This window comes from Geotrypetes seraphini, chromosome 13, assembly GCF_902459505.1.
Source record: "Geotrypetes seraphini chromosome 13, aGeoSer1.1, whole genome shotgun sequence".
Lineage (NCBI taxonomy): Eukaryota > Metazoa > Chordata > Amphibia > Gymnophiona > Dermophiidae > Geotrypetes > Geotrypetes seraphini.
The window spans coordinates 54234959-54258123 of record NC_047096.1 but is presented as its reverse complement, the minus strand read 5'-3'; the positions used below and the strand labels follow the sequence as shown (position 1 = coordinate 54258123).

General features: G+C 45.3%; 1 protein-coding gene across 4 annotated transcripts in view; it reads right to left on the bottom strand.

Annotated features, from left to right (window-relative positions):
* DDX25 (DEAD-box helicase 25) overlaps positions 1-23165 on the bottom strand; it is a 158103-nt gene that overhangs the window by 19687 nt on the left and 115251 nt on the right. For all 4 annotated transcript variants that reach the window (XM_033919190.1, XM_033919191.1, XM_033919192.1 and 1 more), the window contains one exon: positions 3358-3520. In XM_033919190.1, coding sequence (XP_033775081.1) covers positions 3358-3520 — 163 coding nt within the window. The remainder of the gene's footprint in view (positions 1-3357; positions 3521-23165) is intronic.

The following is a 23165-nucleotide window of genomic DNA, read 5'->3' as shown; positions in this document are numbered from 1 at the left end:
TCACTTTCTCGTAATCTAAACAACATCACTCTCTCTGCTATACAATCCTCTTTTGCTTTAAATCTCACAGATTTCTCTTCTCTTCCAGTCACGGAACAATTTTCTAATTGGGAAACAGCTACGAAATCCCTCTTAGACACTTTAGCCCCTTCATCTGACAAACAAAATAAACCCACTCTCAACGCTTCCTCAAGAAAACATCAACCCTGGTTCAATGAAAACCTGATCCTTCTCCGACGACAAGTCCGGACTGCAGAAAATAAATGGCGCAAATCTCGTTCTAACATACACCTTCTTTCTTTTAAAGAAAAATCCTCTCACTATAAAAAGATCATTCAGCAGACTAAAAAGGACTACTACTCAAAACTCATCTCTACTTCTAGCAATTCATCCACTCTTTTTAGTATTGCCCAATCTCTCTCTAAGTATTCTAAAAAAAAACTTCCTCCTCCCGCCTTAGATATACCATCTGCCGATGACCTCTCCTTATTCTTCGACAACAAAGTCACTACTATTCGCACCCATCTTGGACCTTCCCCTCCTGCTTTTAAGGTTTCTAATAATAATGATTCAACTTTTCTACCTCTCAGTTCTCTCTCAAACTTCAAAGTACCTTCACTAACACAACTATCCACTGTTCTACAATCTATCAACTTACCTAACAACATTACTGAAAGTTTTCCTCCTCATCTTATCAAAAAATTTTTTTCTTTCTTCGGACCCTATATAAGGGAAATGATTTCCACATCCTTTTCTGACTGTTGCGTTCCTACAGTATGGAAATCAGCACTGGTCTTTCCGAAATTGAAACAATATAATTCTGATCCTTCTTTACCTAACAATTATCATCCTATTGCTAATTTGCCCTTCATTTCCAAACTTACTGAAAAAGTGATTCATTCTCAATTATCAGACTTCTTTGATCAAACACATGCGCTACATCCCTATCAGACTGGCTTTCGAACCTCTCATTCTACAGAATTATCATTATTAGGTCTCATCTCCACTATACAATATTCTCATGATCATCTAAAATCAGTTATATTAATCTCACTTGACTTATCTTCAGCTTTTGATACCATTGACCATTCTTTACTCCTATCTAGACTAGCAGACTGCAACATCACAGGTCCTGCTCTCAATTGGTTTGTTTCTTATTTTCATCAACGCAACTTCAAAGTTCATGTAAAAAACCAAACTTCCTCTTCAGTAACACAAACCTTTGGAGTTCCTCAAGGTTCTATCTTATCCCCACTTCTATTCAACATTTTTCTTTCTCCTCTCCTTTCTTTGGCTCAATCACTAGGATTTTCAATCTTCACCTATGCTGACGATATACAGCTACTGTACCCCATTAATACTTCCAATTCATCGGATATTAATTATCTTAACTCTAAATTAGACATCTTAAGTGATTGGCTATTTTCCAATAAACTTTCACTTAATGTTTCTAAATCTTGTGGTTTACTCCTTCCTATTAAAAAATCCGAAACATTGCCTGGAACTATCTACATTAAATCCACTCCCTTACATATGGATACTAAAATAAAATTACTGGGCGTCACTCTAGACAGAGATCTCACCTTCCATGATCACATAAGTACAATAGTAAGAACTTGTTTCTTTAAACTTCGTATTATTCGTTCACTTACCTCTATCCTAAATACCGATTCGATCAATACCCTTATTCACTCATTAGTTATCTCCAATTTAGATTACTGCAATTCATTACTAAATGGACTACCCCAAAAAGAACTACGCCGTTTGCAGATAATACAAAACACCGCTATTAAACTCATTTACAAAACAGGTAAATTCGAGCACGTTACTCCACTTCTTAAAGAGGCTCATTGGCTCCCAGTCACACACCGTATAATTTATAAAATCCTACTACTCTCCTTCAAAATCAAACTTTCTCATCTGCCCCTATTTTTAGACAAATTGCTAATTCCTCAAAGTTCTCCCCGTATCTTACGATCTACGGACCAAAAACTCCTTTTCATCCCCTCCCTAAAAGAATCCTACTATACAAGAAAGACTAATTTCGCCATAACAGCACCTACGCTATGGAACTCTCTCCCTCAATTTCTTCGGGATGAAATTCATTTAACTAAATTCAAAACCAATCTTAAAACTTTTCTATTCCAAGATGCCTTTAATAAATCCTAATCTTTTCTAACCTCTTATATACTCACTCTAGCCTAAATTTCTCTTATATTCCTGCGCATAACTCTTATACCAAGCACCCTTTCCCTTTATGTCCTACCCTCCCCCTCTATCTCATTTCCTCTTATATTATGTAACTTTTTCCCTACCCTCCCTTTTTTCCCTCACAGTCACGTCTGTCTGTATATGTCTAATATGTTTTCACTAACTTTCCTAACACACCAATAACTAATTCTCATTTTTCTATTTTAAACAAATTGTTTTTAAATTGTTAACCGGTCAGATATTTGTTTTATGATCGGTATATCAAAAACCAATAAACTTGAAACTTGAAACTTTTACTTGCACACAAACTGAAACCTCTTGGGTGAGTACTGGTCCAAGAAGTAACTGTGTTCTTCAGGCTGAAACTCCTTGGGAAGTAACTGACTCAAAAGTAATATATAAACCAGGAAGGTAAAGCTTTAGAAGTCTAAAGATTTAGTAAAGTCTTGGAAGTGGGGTCTGGGAAAAGGAAAGCTTTTGGGAAACTGCAAAGAATTGGGGCAGCCTGGAAGAAAAGCCAAGAAGGTGATTTAGGGTAGTGAAGAAAGGCTATAGATTTGGCATAGAGATCCCTGTCAAAAGTGCTAGGCAGGAGTTGAGCCTAGGCATGTAGTATGTGTAAATGAATTTGTTCACATTGTAAAAGATTACAGCAATGCTGGGAGTTAAGAGTACTTTATGCTGGATGCAGAATGGGGGAATGGAAAAACCGCCTTGTGCAGTGGTTGGCAACTTAAAATAAGCACAGGAAAAGTTTTGAGAGCCTGGGCATAGCACATGTTATATGCAGTAAAGGGGGAAGTACTAGATCTCCTTGTGCAACACTGCAAATCAGAAAGATGGCACTAGCAGGTTGGCCTGGAAGAGGGGTGGAGTACCAGAGAACAATTAGTGCTGTAGAACCAGAGAAGAGCTTTCGTAGGAGAAAATCTTTATTGGTAAATGTTTGATGTCCTACTAGCAGGAAGGCTACAGATCCCTCTCAGTAGCAGCCATACCTGTGAGAATCCTTCAGATCCTGCTTATTCAGCTTGACCTATTGAGACTAGGACTCTCACACTAGGGTGCCCCCTAGTGGTGACAATATACAAATAGTACCTCAGGTATCAAAACTTTAAAGTTAATATTGCACACTTAAGTTCACACCTCTAGCACAAACATTTGTAGTGATCAGAACCTTCTCTTTCCCATCACGAAATCTCTGGATTACAGCTGCACGTTGTTCTATACTGAGCTCGCCACTCAGTAAGGCCACCCGGTGCCCATCCTTAATCATCTCTTGAGAAAGCCATTTAGCAATTTTGCGAGTCTGGAAAAAAAAGAAAGAGCAAACGTGCTACTTTGTTGGTTACAGAAATGGAAAAACAACTTATTCTTAAACTATATCTTGATAAAAAGCAGGCTCTGTTTTGTGGTCAGCAATTGAGAGTTTTTCCTAATGTTTCTAGACAGACACAGTTTCAGAGGAAGTAGTTCCTATACCTTAAACCAGTGTTCTTCAACCTTTTGACACCTATGGACCGGCAGAAATAAAATAAATTATTTTGTGGACCAGCACCAGTCCATAGACAGGCAGTTGAATAACATTGGGGTAAGTCGTGCCCATCTCCACCCAATCTTTGCCCCTGACCCCACCCCCATAATAGTACTAACTGTAAAACCATTTTTTCCATTCATTTTTCATATATATATATATATATATATATATATATATATATATATATATATATATATATATATACACACACACACACACACACAATATAATCGTATTAACAACACATAATGGTTAACCACAAAATTAAAATACACAAAGCACACTGTATACTTTTCAACATTCATTCCTACCAGAAAACAGATAACCCTATGCAAATGAAGGACCAAAAACTAAAAGTACTAATATTTACAAGCAAAACTCTGCATGCAGTACAACCCCAGAGGAAAAGAAACAAATACATTTCTTCCTGAACAGACAGATGTAAATCAATCACTAAATAAAAAAATAAAAGCATTCCCCCTACCATTGTTCTCTCTCTCCCTCCATGCAATACCTTGCCTTCTGGCCTGCCCCCCGGTGTTATCTTTGGGCCGGTCCACGGTGCGATCAACGCGGCGTCTTAGGGCCGGCTCCCTGAGTGCTGCATTGCACAAAGCTGTGGGCAGCGACTCCTCATGTGCGTCCCGTACCTCATCTGGAAACCTTCCCTCTGACATTGCGACGTCAGAAAGGCGGCTTCCAGTTCAGGCGCAGGCTGCGCATAGGAGCCTTTTCCTACGGCTTTGTGCACTGCAGCACTCAGGGAGCCGGCCCGAAGCCGCCACGTTGGTCGCACCGTGGAAGGGCAGCAAGAACACTGTCTTATGCCCGATGGAAAATTTCTGCAGACCAGCACCGGTCCACACACCAGCGATTGAAGAACACTGCCTTAAACCTCAGGGCTTGGCAATAGAAGGCTTCTTCCTTAAATTTCCATGTAAGTGTTTGATATCTCATGGAAATGACAAATATACATTTGTAGATCCATCTCAGTTAGAGAATTTTCTAAAAGATAAGTTACCACTTGATAAGAGTTTGAAAACTAATGCAGTGGTTGATAAGTGACATTAAATTTAGGCTTTTATTTGCCTGTCTGTAATTTTGTTTAAAATTTCTTTTGTTATATTATAGCGCTACCCAGCCCCATTGATGTGGACTAGATATCACTGATATAGTTTTGTATTGATTATTCTTTACCTTTGTATTTTGATGTACCAAATTTTATTATGTTGTTAACAAATATAAATCAATAAATTAAAAAAAGAAAGAGCAGTTGCAAAGATGGTGCCCTTATGAAATTGCTGCTCTTATTTATCTAACACTTGGAGGAAGAGACTTCAATTTTCTGCTAGTTTTGTTGGGGGTTTTACATCTACCCTGCCACAGATATTTATTTAGTGCTGATTCAAATTGATTCATTTTTGTTTTTTAAAAAATCAGCCTCAATGATTCGGTGACCAACCCTCCTCCCCGTGCTTTCAGGTCTCCTAAAGCAGGAGAGGCAGTGCTGTCTCTTGCTGGCCATCCACTGCCGCTGCTGCTTTAGGGGGGCGAGGGGAGAGGGTCAGTCTGGAAGTGCTGCAGTGCTTAGGCACTCTTTGCAGCGTCCTCTGGCTTCCCCCCTGGCCACCCACTCTTACTTTAAGATAATTACAGCAGCCTACAGAGAGGATCGCCGGTGCTGTAGCGATCCTTGCAAGCTGCCGTCATCCTCAGCAGCACGTTCCCTCTGCCGCGATCCTGCTCCTGATGTCAGAGGATAGGTGGGACTGCGCCAGAGGGAATGTGCTGCAGAGGCTGATGGCAGCCTGCAAGGATCGCTATAGCACCGGCGAACCTCTCTGCAGGCTACCAAAATTATTTGAAGGTAAGACCGGGAGGCCAGGAGGGAGGCTGGAGGACGCTGCAAAGAAGGGGGGGAACATGCAGGACTTTGAGGGGGACCCTGGTGTAGACGTACACAGAGAGAGGGAAGGGGGGTTTCAAAGAGATGTGCATATACTGAGCGGGGGGGAGGGGGAAGAAATAATGGGTCTAAAAACAGACGAGAGTGAGAGAGATGGTGGACAATGGGATTTAGGGAGGAAAATAATAGAAAGGGAGAGAAGTTGGACACAAGGGTTGGTGGGAGGGATAGAGATACTGGATAGGGTAGTTGGGAAGAGAAAGGGAGAGCTGGTGGACCCTGGGGTGGTGGGGAAGGAGGGAGGACTGCTGGATGAAAGGGTAGAGAAAAGAAGAGATGGTGGCTCTGGGGATGGTAGGGTCCATCACTGCAGCTGAGGGGATGGAGATGAAAAAAAGGAAAGATGCCAGACCTCCGGGAGGGGAGGGAAGGGAAATGGAAGGGGAGGACAGAGATGGAAGATAGATGATTAGCACAGAGAAAGAAGGAAATGACAAATGGGCAGGAGGCCCTGGCAAGGAAGTTATCAGAAGACAACCAGAGTCTGGGATCAATATGATTTGAATAATGACCAGACAACAAAAGGTAGAAAAAAAATCATTTTATTTTCTGTTTTGTGATTACAATGTGTCAGATTTGAAATGTGTATCCTGCCAGAGCTGGTGTTAGACCGCGATCGTGAACTAGGATTTAACAGAGAGAGGAAAAGTCTTGGTTGTTTATTTTGTTTACACCACAGCGCCAATGTGGGTAGAAGAGGGCAAAGGGGGTGAAGAGGCTATAAAAGGGGTGAAGAGGCTATAAAATAAATCCACCAGGATATTTGGAGAAAAACAAACAAACACCCAATTGGGCAGGAAAATCGAATCAAATTGAAATATCGATTCAATAGGCTAAATAGAATCAAATTTTTTTTCCCCTGAATCGGGTAGCACTACTCCACATACATGTGCTAACAGTAGTTATCCAGCACTCATGGAGAAGGGGATTGGTAGATGCTGGATAAATGTAGATTCTGGTTGCTTGACAATTGCCATTAAAGATAGGCATAACTAATACTATACCCCATACAATAAACTCTGTATTGACTTGATATTAACTTTTTCAACTTTTCAGCAAGACTTGCACAGACTCTTTTCCCGGAGCTCTCCCTATACAGACAATAGCTTGTTTGCAGTTTTAACTCATTCTTTCTTCATTTGGGACCCCTGATGAAGGCGTGTTTTCCAAAACACAGACCGTGTTAGGTCCACTTGTTTGTTTTTAGGTGATGTTTTTAACCACATTTTATCTATTGTTATAATAAACTTTGCCTGCATCATTGTACTCTCATCTGCAGTTTTCTTTGTTTTGGTTTTGCCTTCGTACTCCTGACTGCAGAGCCTTGTTGGTTCTCCCTTTATTTGCTCTGCATTGACTTGATATTAAACATTGAAAGACAATAAATAAAAGCAAAGAATTCTCCTAACCTAAGGCCAGAAATTATTTTTGCCTTTTCCTTCTCAGGTTCCAGCCTCCTCCGCTGTCTCTCTTACTCCAACTGCAGTTTTGTCTGCCTTTCCACCTCCCCTTTCTGTTGAGTCACTGGGATGATGGTCAGTCTAGAGGAGGTATGCAGACAGATTGATAGGCTTAAAAAATGATAAATCCCCGGGACCGGACAACATCCACCCAAGGGTAATCAAGGAACTGAAAGGGGTTATAGCTGAACTGCTCCAACTAATAGCAAATCTGTTGATCAAATCAGGAAAGATTCTGGAAGACTGGAAAGTGGCAAATGTTACGCCGATCTTCAAGAAAGGTTCGAAGAGAGATCCGGGAAACTACAGACCGGTGAGTCTAACTTTGGTACCGGGAAAGATGGTAGAGGCACTGATAAAGGACCGCATCATCGATCACCTTGACGGACACAAACTGATGAGGACTATTGCAGAAACTTGCCAACCTGACAATTAGAACTGGACAGATACCGGATGACTGGAAGATAGCGAACGTCATGCCAATTTTCAAAAAAGGATCAAGAGAAGAACCAAGCAACTACAGACCTGTGAGTCTTAAGTCTGTCCCTGGCAAGATGGTTGAAGCACTGATTAAAGATAGCATAATCTGGCACTTGGATACACACGACCTGATGAGAGCCAGTCAACATGGCTTCAGGAAAGGGAAATCATGTTTGACGAATCTACTTCAATTTTTTGAGACCATGAACAAACAAATTGATAGTGGATAACCGGTGGGCATAATATACTTGGACTTCCAAAAATCGTTCGACAAGATTCCACATGAAAGCCATGGAATAGAGGGGGGATATACAAAGATGGATAGGCAAATAGCTGGAGAACAGAAAGCAGAGAGTGGGCATAAATGGGAAGTTCTCAAACTGGGAAAAAGTGACTAGCGGTGTGCCCCAGGGCTCGGTACTTGGGCCCATCTTATTTAATATTTTCATCAATGACCTAGAAGAAGGAATATCCAGTGAGATCATCAAGTTTGCAGACGACATAAAGCTATGCTAGGCAATCAGATCGCAGAAGGATAGCGAGGAATTCCAGAATGACTTGTGTCAGTTAGATAAATGGGCGGAGAAATGGCAGATGAAGTTTAATTTGGAAAAGTGCAAAGTAATGCATTTAGGCAGAAAGAACAAGGAACACGAGTATAGAATGTCAAGTGCAACTCTGGGAAAGAGCGAACAAGAAAAAGACCTGGGTGTACTGATAGATAGGACCCTGAAACCGTCTGCACAATGCGCGGCAGCAGGAAAAGAAAGCAAATTGAATGTCAAACATAGAAACATAAACATATTCTATGTTTATGTTTCTATGTTTGATAAAAAATGGAATCACGAGTAGATCAGAGAAAGTTATAATGCCGCTTTATAGAGCGATGGTCAGACCACACTTGGAATACTTTCCCCAACATTGGTCTCCCAACCTTAAGAAGGATATAAAACTGCTGGAGAGGGTGCAGAGACGAGCAACGAAGCTAGTAAAAGGTATAGAGAAACTGGAATACAAGGAACGACTTAAGAGACTGGGATAGTTCTCCCTTGAGAAAAGGAGACTGCGAGGGGATATGATTGAGACCTTCAAAATACTGAAAGGAATCAACAAAATAGAGCAGGAAGAAAAATTATTTACAATGTCCAATGTGACATGGAAAAGAGGACACGAACTGAAGATGAGGGGGGACAAGTCCAGGACAAATATCAGGAAGTTCTGCTTCACGCAACGAGTAGTGGACATCTGGAATGCTCTCCCAGAGGAGGTTATTGCGGAATTGACCGTTCTAGGATTTAAAAGCAAACTAGATGCACATCTCCTTACAAGAGGCATAGAAGGATATGGGTGACTAAAATTATGCCAGGTGTACACCTGGCTGGGCCTCCGCGTGTGCAGATCACCAGACTTGATGGACCGAAGGTCTGATCCGGAGATGGCAGTTCTTATGTTCTTATGACCAGCCAGCATGGCTTCAGCAAAGGAAGATCTTGCTTGACACTTACTGCATTTCTTTGAAGGAATAAATGGGCAGACAATCAAGGGTGACCCGGTCGACATCGTATATCTAGATTTTCAGAAGGCGTTCAACAAGGTTCCACATGAAGATCTACTTCGAAAAATTGCGAGCCATGGAATCAAGGGTGATATACTCACGTGGATTAAAAACTGGTTGGCGGATAGGAAACAGAGAGTTGGGGTGAATGGACAATACTTGGATTGGAAAAGCGTCACGAGTGGAGTGCTGCAGGGTTCGGTGCTTGAGCCTGTGCTTGTCAACATATTTATAAATGACCTAGAAATTGGCATGAGTGAGGTAATTAAATTTGCAGATGATACAAAGTTATTCAGAGTAGTGAGGACACAGAAGGATTGCGAAGACCTACAAAGAGACAAATACGCTCGAGGAATGGGCTGCGAAGTGGCAAATGAGGTTCAACATGGATAAGTGCAAGGTGGTGCATGTCGGTAACCAAAATCATATGCACGAATACAGGATGTCCGGTGCTATACTTGGAAAGAGCCCCCAGGAAAGAGACTTGGGAGTACTTGTAGACAAGTCAATGAAACTGTCCGCGCAATGTGCGTCGGCGGCGATGAAAAGGGAAACAGAATGCTAGGAATGATTAAGAAGGGGATCACAAACAGATCTGAAAATGTTATCATGTCGTTATACTGGGCCATGGTACACCTCCACCTAGAATACTGAATCCAACACTGGTCACCGTACATCAAAAAGGACAAAGTACTACTCAAAAGGGTCCAGAGAAGAGCGACAAAAATGGTTAAGGGGCTGGGGGAGTAGCTGTACAAGGAGAGGCTAGAGAAACTGGGCCTCTTCTCCCTTGAAAAGAGAAGACTAAGAGGGGACATGATCGAAACTTTCAAGATACTGAAGGAAATTGACTTAGTAGAGACAAGAGAGATTGTTCACACTCTCCAAGGTGAAGAGAACAAGAGGGCACTCTCTAAAGTTAGAAGGGAAAAGATTCCATACAAACGTAAGGAAGTTCTTCTTCACCCAGAGATTGGTGGAGGTCTGGAACACTCTCCCGGAGGCTGTTATAGGGGAAAGCACCCTTCAGGGATTTAAAACAAGGTTGGATAAGTCCCTACTGGTAAATCAAAATAGTAAAAAATTTGAAAACCGATTAACCACAACCAATCAGATCCTCAAAAGGTTAATCTATCTGGAGAAAATTTGCTTAATTAAATGAAGGAAAGAATCTCAGAATTGCCACTCCATGGATCATCGTAATATTATCCATATAAGGAATTGTGGAGGAGTATCTTTCATTGATTCAAAACCCTCATATTATTAATGTGCCTATGTATGACACTTAAAAAACTTTTTTATATATATGAATTACTACTCAAAATTCATTCATTCAACTTTATCTTTGTAAATTATTTTGAGAACAATATGTGCAAATAGCATTATGCAAATAGCAAAATATTCATTCTTATCTTATCAGTGCAAAGAGTTTTGTGCAAATGGCATACTTTTAAGAAAGTCTTAATCTTTATATTCTTAGAACAAAGTTATCAACAGATTTCCTTTTGAGTTATTCCATGGTATAGTGAATTGCAGGCTATGTGTGAGATGATTAGTCTGTGTGTGAGATGATCAGTGAATGAATTAGAGTTTGGATAGAAGTAGGTTCTAGAACAGAGGTTATAGAATGAATTAGGCGGAGTTTATAGAAGCAGTTTTTAGTGAATGAGCTGATTTGGTCATGGTAGTTGAGATTTTTGTCAAAGATGATTCCAAGTAGTTTTAATTTGGGTTCGATTTGGAGTGGAGCAAAGTCGATACATATTTGTCCAGGTAATGTGTGGTTGAAGCAGCCTGTTTATGGTGCAGTCTCTGCTCACTGGCTGCCGCTACTGCTTCGGGGGCTGGAGGGAAAGAGGGAGATTAGTTGGCTGCCTCTGATGCCTTGGAGGCTGGAAAGAGATTTGTTGCATTTGAGCCAATCAGGGCCTTAGGCCCCTCCCCATGCATTACATGATGCACCGGGGAGGGGAAGGCCCGCTCTTTTGGACTGGCAGGGTTGTTGAGGCAGGAGGAAGTGGGTATCCCTCCAGTCTCATTTTCGGGGGGGGGGGAGGGAGGAACCTGCTGTTGTCATGGGGGGGGGGTTGCGACAGCTGTGGTCAGGAGGGGGGGGGTCAGACCAAGTGTTAGCTCTACAGCAGGGGTGCCCAACGCGTCGATCGCGATCGACAGGTCGCTCGCTCAGGCAACCCCAGTCGATCGCAGAACGGGTTCCCTTCTTCCCTTCTCTTTTTTCCCCTCCTGACTGGCCCGCTCCTGAATTCTGCTGCTGCCTCCGCTGCTCAACATTTAAAAAAAAAAACAAAAAAAGGCTTGGAGAACTTATGCTCCGGGGGCTAACATGTGCTTGTACCGGCTTCCCTTCGCTTCCCTCTGAAACCGGAAGTTATGTCCGGGGAGGGGGAGGGGGTAAGAAGGGAAGCCGGCACGCACATGTTAGAGCCCTGTTCGCGGGCTAAAGCGGGAGACAGGTCAGTGAAGCTTGCGATTTGCTCTTCTTGCTGCCAGGTCCTGCCTACTTTCTGTTTCCTCAAAGGCAGGACCCGGCAGCATTTTTCCCAAAATGTCGATCTTGGGCCGATCAGCCTTCCTCTTCCCGACCTCAATTGTGCCGTCGGAGAGGAAGTTCTGGCCAGCGGAACTTCCTCTCCGACGGCAAAATTGACGTCGGGGAGAGGAATGCTGGTGGGCCCGAAGCAAGGAGAGCTTGGCTGGCGGCGGGCGGCTTTGGGGGCCTGTTATCCGATGGCAGCGGCAGAAGCAGTGGCTTGTGGGTGGGCAGGGAGGGAGACAGAAGGAAAGAAGAGAAACAGAAAAAAAGAATGGGGGCATGAAGAGAGAAAGAAAGAGAGGGCAAGGAGAGAAGAAGAAAACATTGGGGGGGGGAATGAGGTCAGGAAGAGAGGAAGCATACAGGCTAAAAGAAGGGAAGAAAGATTGGATGCACAGTCAGAAGAAGAAAGTGCAACCAGAGATTCATGAAATCACCAGACAAGGTAGAAAAAATGATTTTATTTTAAATTTAGTGATCAAAATGTGTCTGAATTTATATCTGCTCTCTATATTTTACAATATGGTCCCCTTTTACTAAACCGCAATAGAGGTTTTTAGCGCAGGGAGCCTATGAGCGTCGAGAGCAGCGCTGGGCATTCAGCGCAGCTCCCTGCGCTAAAAACTGCTATCGTGGTTTAGTAAAAAGGGAGGGGGTGGGTATTTGTCTATTTTTGTATGGTTGTTACTGAGGTGACAGTGCATAGAGTCATCTCCTTTGACCTCTTTGAAAAAACCCCAGAATAGGAATGATAATTAACAATTGTATGCGTACAGTGTGCGTTGTGTTTTTTTTTTTAATTTTATTGTTGGTAGATCATTTTGACTTGGTCATTTTAAAAGTAGCTCGCAAGCCCAAAAAGTGTGGGCACCCCTGCTCTACAGATTTCTTCTGGGTACACTGCTGAAGATTCCACCCATGAGGAAGCTATGCTTCTAGTAGAGTACACCTTCACGGATATAGGCAGATATTTTCCACTTCTGATATAGGCTGAAGAAATGGTCATACAGATCCATCTTGAAATGGTCACTTTCGAGGCTGGTTGACCTTTATGGGCAACCGCCATCAATACAAACAGATGATCCGACAAGCAAAATCATTTGTAACCTCTAGATACCACAGCAAGAGTCTGAGCATATCTAACACTTTCAACTCCCAAGCACTCTTTCTCAATCCCAAAGGAGTGAAAGCAGGTAAGTGTACTTCATGGTTGATGTGGAAGTGAGAAATTACTTTGGGTAAAAAAGATGAGACTGTTCTTAAGACCACACCTGAATCCAAAATTCTGAGGAATGATCTCTGCATGACAAAGTCTGGAGTTCCAACACTCATCAGGCAGAGGTGATTGCCACAAAAAACATCGTCTTAATGGCGAGTTCCATCAGAGAAGCTTGCTCCAGAGGTTCATAGGGCACTCTTGTAACGCCCAGAGGACCAAATTAAAATTCCATGCAGAAAAAGGCTGTCACACCAGAGAACAGAGTCCCCAACATGCCCTTCAAAAACCTGCCCACATCCAGATATGCAGCAAGGGTGGGATTGGGGAGAGAGGGGGTAGATTTTGTTGGAAGGGGAGATATACAAAGAGGGAATATGTTGGATGGAAAGGGGAGGGAATAATAAGCTGTATAGCAGGAGGGAGACTGAAGCCTGAATATAAGAGGGGAGAGACAGGAGGTAGATACTGATAAAAGGGAGAAGTGAAATGGGAGAGAGGATACATACTGTATAGAAGGGGGTAGAGACAGTGGAGGAAGATACTGATGAAAAGGGGAGAGTGATGGAAAGGGGGAGAGAAGGCAGATACTGTATAGAAGGGGTTAGATGCTGGATGGATATTTGGGGTGAGAGAAAGGAGGGAGATAATGATACAGGGGAAAAGAGAGGGCAGATATAGAGGGCAAACACTGTATAGAAGGGGGAGAGAAAGAGGGCAGTTAGTGAAAGACTGGGAATAAGGGGAAGTAAAACAGAAGATCGAAGGAAAGGGAAAGAGATGGAAAGCTGCAGGTAGGCTGTAAAAAAGTGGGAATTTGAAGACTAAACAGTAAGAATTAATTAAATCTGGACAGAGGTAGAAAAATAAATTGAAGAAAACCGAAAGGAAAAGGAAGAGGTACGCTTTGTAACCTGCACCACCAGTAAATCCACTTTTGGAAGAACAAAGAGCTAAATTCTGAATCCATCAGACAGAGCTTTGGCCACAGCTTTGGCCACACGAAAGGGAACATCCGGGATCTCCAAATGATCTGTGAGTATTTTGGTAATGTCTCGAGAGGGAAAACAGGTCTGTGACTTTGTGCTGCTCATAAGCAAGCAGAGTGTAGCAGAGGACTTTGGAGTCTCTATGTTTAATTCCTGGAGGGATTTTGCAATCACCTCCCCAAGGTCACAGAGATCCCACAGGCACCTCTTGAGGGGTTCCCACAGGTGTTACCTCGCTCGACCAAGCAGCGCCTCCTTCTTCCTGGCATCAGAGGGAAGGCTTCTGGGTCAGCCATGTGCAATGTGTAGGAATCACTGCCCGCGGCTTTGTGAAGAAGTGCTGCTGGAAGGTAGGAAGGAAGCGGCCTACTTGGATGGCTCTGGTACACACCAGCGGGAGGGATGCATGAACTAGGGACACAGAAGGAACGGAGGAAGGGAGCACATTTGGACAAAGAAGGGACATGAACTAGAAAAAGGAGGGAGGAAGTGCATTTGGACATAGGAGGGGCACGAACTTGGGATAAAAAAGACTGGAAGGAGGGATGGAGGGCGGCACAAACTGGGACAAAGAGGGAGGGAGCGTATTTGGACACAGAAGAGGGCAGGAACTTGGGACAAGGTTCCGCATGAATGACTACTTCAGAAAATTGCGAGCCATGGAATCGAGGGTGAAATACTCACGTGGATTAAAAACTGGCTGGAGCATAGGAAACAGAGAGTGGGGGTAAATGGACAATACTCGGACTGGAAGAGCGTCACCAGTGGGGTGCCGCAGGGCTCGGTGCTTGGACCCGAGCTCTTTAACATCTTTATAAACGATCTGGACATAGGTACAACGAGCGAGGTGATTAAATTTGCGGACTATACGAAGTTATTCAGAGAAGTGAAGACGCAGGGGGATTGCGAAGATCTGCAACGTGACAATCAGGCTCGAGGAATGGGCATCGACATGGCAGATGAGGTTCAACATGGATAAGTGTAAAGTGATGTATGTAGAATGTCATGGTCTACCAAGTCAAATGCTGCGGAGAGGTCTAGTTGCATAGTCAGCATTTTTTTTGCCTGTGCTGAGGTGTTGTCTAGCTGTGTCTAGGAGGGAACCAAGTAGTGTCTCTGTGCTATAATTGGTTCTGAAACCAGATTGTGTAGGGTGGAGTAAGTTGTGGTTTTCTAGGTAGCTGATGAGGAGTTTCGCTACGAGGCCTTCCATTAGCTTGACATAGAGTAGTATTGAGGCAATGGGTCTGTAGTTGGATGGTTGATCTGTCGCTCCTTTAGGGTCTTTTAGGATCAGTGAGACGATGATTTCACTGAGGTCTTGTGATAAAAGGCCGTCTGTGAGCATGGTTTGTAGCCATTGTAAGAGGAGAGCATGGAATTTGGGACTGGAGGTTTTTAACAGGTATGGTGGGCAATGGTTCAGGCCGTGTGGCAGTATTTTTTATATAGTTTAAGGTCGGACCATTGTATAGTGGAAAAGTGTGACCAGGTTCTGTCTGCTGCAGTTGATTCTTTTTCTGGGGGGGAGGGGCATTGTGATCTCTTCTAAATGGAGTTGTGGCTCCACTGAAGGTTGTCCTGGTAGTTGTAATTTTGTTCTTAAGTATTCAGCTAACATGGTGGCTGAGGGGGGAGGGGTGTCGTTATTGGCCAGGTGGGGTTTGATGTCTGTGAGTTCTTTTAGTAATTGAAATAATATTTTTGTGTCTTGGGTTTCTCTGCCTATTAGGTTGGTGTAGTGTGTCTTTCTTTTTTCTTTTAGTTTTAGCTTGTATTGTTGGTTTAGTTTTCTCCATGCTGTTTTTGTGTGTTCTTGGTTACTTTTTCTCCATTTTCTTTCTAGTCATCTGCATTGTCTTTTGAGTAGGAGTAGTTCGTTGTCGAACCATTTGTCTGATCGTCTGATGATTCTGGTTTTTGTTTGTATTGGGACTAACTCATCTAGGGTAGCTGTACTTAGGTTGCACTATTGTGAGATGAAGTCTTTGGGGTTACCTTCTTGGATTGTTGCGTCTGTTATATTCCAGAATTTGGAGGGGGTCGATGTACTTATGAGAGTTGTAGGTTGATCTTTGAGATTTTGGTTTGGTTTTGCCTTTGGCCCAGTTGATATTGAAGGTGTATGTGTAGTGGTCTGACCAGAGAAATCAAGACCAGTTTCCTTTTGAGATTTGGATCTCTGGTAGCATGGGCTGTTGGGTCATGAAGGCTGCAATGTCAAGTTGGTGACCTTTCTCATGTGTGGTTTGTGGTCTAAAATCTTGTATGTTAAGGTATGATAATATATTTTTTACTTGTTTGGAGGATAGGTCTTCTAGATGGAGGTTTAAGTCTCCTAGGATTAGGTTGTAGGTTGCTGTTAGTGAGTTTCGGTATAAGAAATCTTCAAATTCTGGTTTTGCTGTGTTCCAAATCCCTGGTATTATGTAGCAGAGCATGCAGGTTATGGAACCTTTTAGTGTGGTGCATGAAAGTTGTCAGGCTAGTAGATCCATGTGTGGGGTAAATGTTTTATCTAGTATATTTAGGTAGAGGGAGTTTCTCTTCCTCTTTTTTTCTCTCTGCAAATCACTGTTACCTTGTATCCTTTCGGGCAGACTTCCATTATCCTGGGATCTGAGTCTGATGTAAGCCAAGTTTCTGTGAGGAAGAGGCAGTCTAGATTCTCATTTTCTATCCAGTCTTTTATGTGTTCTATCTTTGGGCCTAGAGCTCTGATGTTTATGTATGCACATGTTAGTGTGGAGTAGTCTATTTGTGAATTGTTAGTCGTTTTTGGGTAGATGAGTGATTTTGGGTGAAAGTGTGGTTTGGTCTTGGGGGAACTGTTGGTCTTCTTCCCCATGTTGGTGTGATGTTGTGGTATATGCAGGTCTGGCAGTTTATGTCTCTGTCCACTATGGTTTTCCAGGCTGGTTGGTGAATTCTGTAAGTAGTTGAAATAATTGGTGTTGGGGAGATGTTTGCTGCCGCCTTCCAGTTGGTTAGGAGCAGGATGATCAGTAAGATAGTTTGTGTTTGTTGTTGTGGTATTGTTTTCATTATGAAAGATAGGAGGTAGGAGCCGGTGGGTGTGCGGTTAAAGATGATTTTCTGGGGGTTAGGGAGTTTCTTTTTCTCTTAGAGGGGCAAGGACACTAACTTGACAGCAGTTGACCGATAAGGTTGTTAGGTAAAGAGGTTTTGCTCGTGGGGACAAAGGTGTGGGTATTCTGGACACGCAAGGGTGGTGGGAGTGCCCACAGTTCAAAGTAGGCAATAGTTACTCTGTTAGCCAATATGTCTTTATGGCTAGGATTTAGCAGTTAACCATCTTCCACTTTAGCAAGGTGAGTGTTCTTTGGAGTGTCAGTAGCAGAGGAGAGCGAGATTCAGGGTGTCGCTTCTCAGTCGCTTTGCAAAGGCGCACGCTAAGGGGCGCGCCTTTGACATGCACCTTAGAAGGCGCGAACGGCTGTGCGCCATTAGGTGCTATACCTTTTTTTTAAATATATGTTTATTAGAGGAACAGAGCACAGGAGAAATATACATCAGCCAAGCAATATCACCAAAATATAAACAGCAATAGATATACAATAAGAACATAAGTAGTGCATCTGCTGGGTCAGACCACAGGTCCATCACGCCCAGCAGTCCGCTCCCGCGGCTGCCCAACAGGTCATGACCTGTCTGAATCACCCCTTGGTTTCTCATCGAAGTCCTATCTTCCCATCAAATTCTTGACCCTTTGTCCCCGCACCCCTTTCAGTACCCTACGATCCCTTTGTCCCTCAGGAATCTGTCTAATCCCTGTTTGAATCCCTGTACTGTATTCTGCCTGATCACTTCCTCCGGGAGCGCATTCCATTTGTCCACGACCCTTTGGGTGAAGAAAAACTTCCTTGCATTTGTCTTGAACCTATCCCCCTTTAGTTTCTCCGAGTGCCCCCTCATACCCGTTGTCCCTCTCAGTCTGAAGAACCTGTCCCTATCCACCCTCTCTATGCCTCTCAGGATTTTGAAGGTCTCTATCATATCTCCCCTGAGCCTCCTCTTTTCCAGAGAGAAGAGACCCAGCTTATCCAGCCTCTCAGCGTATGGGCAGTTTTCCAGCCCTCTTACCAGCTTCGTTGCTCTTCTTTGGACTCTCTCAAGTACCGCCATGTCCTTCTTGAGGTGCGGCGACCAATACTGAACGCAGTATTCCAGATGCGGGCGCACCATCGCCCGATATAGTGGCATGATGACTTCCCGCGTCCTGGTTGTGATACCCTTCTTTATGATGCCCAGCATCCTGTTGGCTTTTTTCGCCGCTGCTGCACACTGTGCGGATGGCTTCATTGATGCATCCACTAGCACACCCAAGTCTCTCTCAAGTCCGCTATCTCCCAGCAGTGCCCCCCCCATTTTGTAGTTGAACAACGGGTTCTTATTTCCTATATGCATGACCTTGCATTTCTCAACGTTAAAGCGCATTTGCCATTTGTTTGCCCAGTCTTCCAGCTTGTCCAGGTCCCTTTGCAGGTCCTCACACTCCTCCCTGGTCCTAACTCTTCCGCACAGTTTGGTATCGTCCGCAAAGTTTATAACCTCGCATTTTGCCTCCGTTTCCAGGTCATTGATAAATATGTTGAAGAGTAGCGGCCCTAGCACCGATCCCTGCGGCACACCACTCGTGACTCCCCGCCAGTCTGAATATTGGCCCTTCACTCCGACCCTCTGCAGTCTACCTGACAGCCAGTGCTTGATCCATCTGTGTACATCCCCGCCCACCCCGTGGTTCCACAGCTTCTTAAGCAGCCTTTCATGTGGCACCTTATCAAAAGCCTTTTGAAAATCGAGGTAAATGATGTCCATGGGTTCCCCTTTGTCCACCTGACTGCTTATTCCCTCAAAGAAGTACAGTAGGTTCGTAAGGCATGACCTTCCCTTACAGAATCCGTGCTGGCTTGTTCTCAGTAAGTCATTTTTCTCGATGTGTTCGCAAATGTTGTCCTTGATCATCGCTTCTACCATCTTCCCTATAACTGAAGTCAGGCTCACCGGCCTGTAGTTCCCGGGGTCACCCCTCGATCCCTTCTTAAAGATAGGTGTGACATTCGCCAGTTTCCAGTCCTCTGGCACCTCTCCTGTTCTCAGGGATAGGTTGCAAACATGCTGGATTGTGCCCGCTATTTCCTGTCTTAGTTCCTTTAGAACCCTTGGGTGGATCCCGTCCGGTCCCGGTGATTTGCCGCTTTTTAGCCTATCTGTTTGAGGACATCCTCCTGACTTACCTCTATATGCTCCAATTTTTCGGCCTGTTCCCCCCTCATGAGCTCCTTTTAGTCCGGTATATTGGATGTGTCTTCGCACGTGAAGACCGACGTGAAGAACGTGTTCAACCTCTCAGCTACCTCTTTGTCCTCCTTAATCACTCCTTTCCTATCCCCATCATCCAACGGCCCCACCTCCTCTCTCGCTGGTTGCTTCCCCTTTACGTAACTGAAGAATGACTTGAAGTTTTTTGCCTCCCTGGCCAGCCCCTCCTCGTATTCCCTTTTTGCTTTTCTAACCTCTCTGTGACATTCCTTTTGGCAATTCCTGTGCTTCTGGTGATTTTCCTCCGTTGGGTCCTTTTTCCATCTCCGGAAGGACACTTTCTTGTCACTTATTGCCCTCTTTACTTCAGTTGTCATCCAAACCGGGCTTTTTGACCGCTTGTTCTTACAGCCTTTCCTGAAACTGGGGATGTACAGGTTTTGTGCTTCCTGCAGGGTGTCCCTGAATAGGGTCTAGGCGCTTCCTACAGTCTCCATCCTAAAGCTGTTCTTGAGCTTCCTCCCCACCATTTCCCTCATGGCAACATAGTTCCCTTTCCTGAAGTTGAGCGCAGTCGATGCGGTCCTCCTCATTATGGGTGTCCCTATTTCTAATGTGAATCTGATTGCGTTGTGATCACTGTTGCCTAGTGGTCCTCCCACTTCTACCCCTCTTGCAGGCCCCCCTAATCCGTTAAGGATGAGGTCAAGAGTAGTTCCCCCTCGCGTCGGTTCCTTGTCTAGTTGTTCCATGAAGCAGTCCTTCACAGCTTCTACGAATTCCGTTTCCCTGGTGCAGTTGGAGTGACCCGTACTCCAGTCTATCCCCGGGTAGTTGAAGTCCCCCATCACTGTTACATTTCCAGTACTGCATTCCTACTTCAGTTCCGCTTCCAAGTCGTGTCCAACTGCATCCGGCGTACCAGGTGGACGATAATACAGCCCCAGTTTTATGTCTGCACCTTTGGTTCCCGGCAGTTTGACCCATAGTGATTCCAGCCCCTCTGCCTTTGTCGCCGTATCCATCCTGACTGAGTAGATAGAGTCCTTTATGTATAGTGCTATGCCTCCCCCCTTCTTGTGGGTCCTGTCCCTCCTGTAGAGCTTGTACCCTGGCAGCGCCACGTCCCATTGATTGTCCTCTGTCCACCAAGTTTCCGTAATTCCAATTACATCCAGGTCCTCCCCTTTGGCCATGACTTCCAGTTCACCCATCTTGGCCCTGAGGCTTCTTGCATTTGTGTATAAGCACTGTAGGTCCCGGCGTTTGTCCCCCACCTCTGCTTTTACCTGGACCTCCTTCCCTTGAGTTTCGGGCTGTTCACCTGTTAACTGTGCCTCTGCTTTACCCTCATCCTTTACCCTCGTAAATTTCTGCCTCCTCGTGTCCCCTCCACCCCCCTTCCCCGCTTTTCCTCGGAAATTTCCTGCCCTGCCAGCCCCCTCCCATGTTTTTGTCCCCTGGGCCTTGGTATGATCCCTCTTGCCGTGTGGCTCCTCCTTATTGCCTTCTGCTTGCATTTTGGTTCCACCCCGCCCCCCTGCCACTTAAGTCCCTCACAGCAAGTTGCTGTTACCTGGTGCTTCCCTCGCTGTCTGATCTCGAGCTCCATCGGTTCCCCGTCCTCTTCCCTGTAGTAGTCTTCCCGTTCAGCATCCTTTCTGGATACCGTTGTCCGAAGCGTCATCAGGTCTGCTGTCGGCTTTCCCCCTCTCCTTAGTTTAAAGCCCTCTCGATCTCCTTCTTCATGTTGGTTGCCAGTATTCTTGTTCCCACCGTGCTCAGGTGCAGGCTGTACAGCTTGCTCTTTCCCCAGAAGGACGACCAATTCCTCACGAAGTGGAAGCCCTCATCTTCGCACCATTTTCTCAGCCACGCATTCACATCCTGGAGCTCGGCCTGCCTCCTTGCATCTGCCCTCGGGACCGGCAGGATCTCCGAGAAGGCTATCCTCTGTGTCCTCCGTTTCAGCTTCCTTCCCAGGACCCTGAACTGGTCCGTTAGCGCAGGCATGCTGAAGTTCCTCCGGCTCACATCATTTGTTCCGACGTGGATAATTACTGCTGTCTCCTCTGTTTCAGCTCCGTCCAGGATCCTCTCGATTCTGTCGGCGATGTCCTTTGTCTTGGCCCCTGGGAGACATGTCACTAGCTGGTCCTCTCTCCCTCCGGCCACATGACTGTCCACCTCCCTCAGGATCGAGTCTCCTACAACAATTGCAGTCTTCCCCTTTCTCAGTAGCCTCCTCTGCCTCAGGTTCGTATCCTTGGTGTATCTTGGTGCTCCTCCCTCGGGGTCCTGGTTCGCCTCGGCCCCCTCTGTTTGTTCGGCCTCTCCACTGGGTCCATCCTCTGGTGGGTTGTGGCTCTCATCATCTAGGGACGCCTGTCCGTGATGCTGCTGGTCCTGCTCCTCCACCACCCTCCTGTAGGCTTCTTCGATGTATCTCTCAAGGTCCCTCACCTGATCCTCGATGGAGCTTGCTGTGTCTGGTTCCTCAGACGCCTGGCCTGGCTCTTCTAGGGCGTACAGCCCTTCCAGCTCCTGGACCCTGGCCTGCAGTCTCCCGACCTCCTTTTTCAGGCTCTCCAGTTCCCGACACCGACTGCATATGTACTCCCACCTTCCCGAGGGGAGGTAGTCGTACATATGGCAGTCCATGCAGTACACTGGAAAGCTCCGCTGTGATCCGGCTGCCTCCATTTCAGTCTATCTGCTCTGCTCTCTGGTCTTTCTCAGCTCTCCTACTCTGGTCTCCGCTCCCTCCTGCTACTGGTGTCCTCTCTCTCTGCCTGCTGGTGTCTCTCACTCTGCCTGCTGCTGCTGCGTCCTCTCTCCCTCACTCTCTGTCTGCTGCTGGTGTCCTCTCCCCGACTCCCCTCTGGTGTGTGCCGGTGGGGGGGCGGAGCTAACTCTCGCCACTTACCCCTGCTGCTAGCCTGCCTGCCCGCCTTCTGCCTCCTTCGGCACTCCCCTCTCCTGCTCCTCCGGGCCTCTCCCGCTCGTTGCCGCTCTCCTGCCTGCCTGCACGCGGCAGGGATATAAGCAAACAAAGATACAGTTTGCATGCAAAGTCCAAATTTTTATACAGAAACTCCCCCCGTCCCCCTCCTCCCCAAAGCCCTCCCTCCAAACCCCTCCTGCATCCTAGGAATCTGACCCTCTTTAGAAAGAACTCCAACAATCCAAATAAGCCACCGTCTTCCAACTAGTGGCAACACCTCCTGCGCTGTCGCTCCCAAGTCGCCATCTGGGACATGCTGGCCTGCCACTGCTAGATCATAGAGTGCACCTCTCCTACCCAGTGTTGCAAAATAAGCTTTTTAGTAAGCCCCAGAGCTATTAACACAAAGTGTCGGGAAGGCTCTGCATTGCCAGCCTCAACCAGGGGACCCTTGACACCAAGCAGCATAGTCTTATAAGACCACTCCAAAGACCGCCCCAGAATATCCTACACCGCCCGGAGCACCTGCACCCACAAAGATCCCACAAAAGAGCATTCCAAGAAATGATGCACCATCGTACCTCGGAGAGCCGGGCAACGTGGGCAAAAAACATCCGGCCACAGGCCCATGGTACTCCCTTTGCATCGGGTGATGTAAGCCTTATGTAATATATTAAAATGAATCTCTTGCAAAGCCATGTTAGAGGCAGCCCCAGCACATTCAACAAAACACAAAGTCAATTCCTCAGCTGTGACCTCCTCTCCCAACTCAGAGCTCCATGCTTCAGCCATTAAGTTCAGAAACCCAGCAGGCTTCCAGGACTTCTCCATTTTGTACCAGTCTGATAACGTATTAAACTCTAGAGAGATGGAAAGAAAAGCCTGATCCAACGGGAAAAAACGGGTACCTGCCCAGTCGGCGAGCGAAGCGAGGAGCAGTAACTACGTAGTTGTAGATAAGCCAGTATTG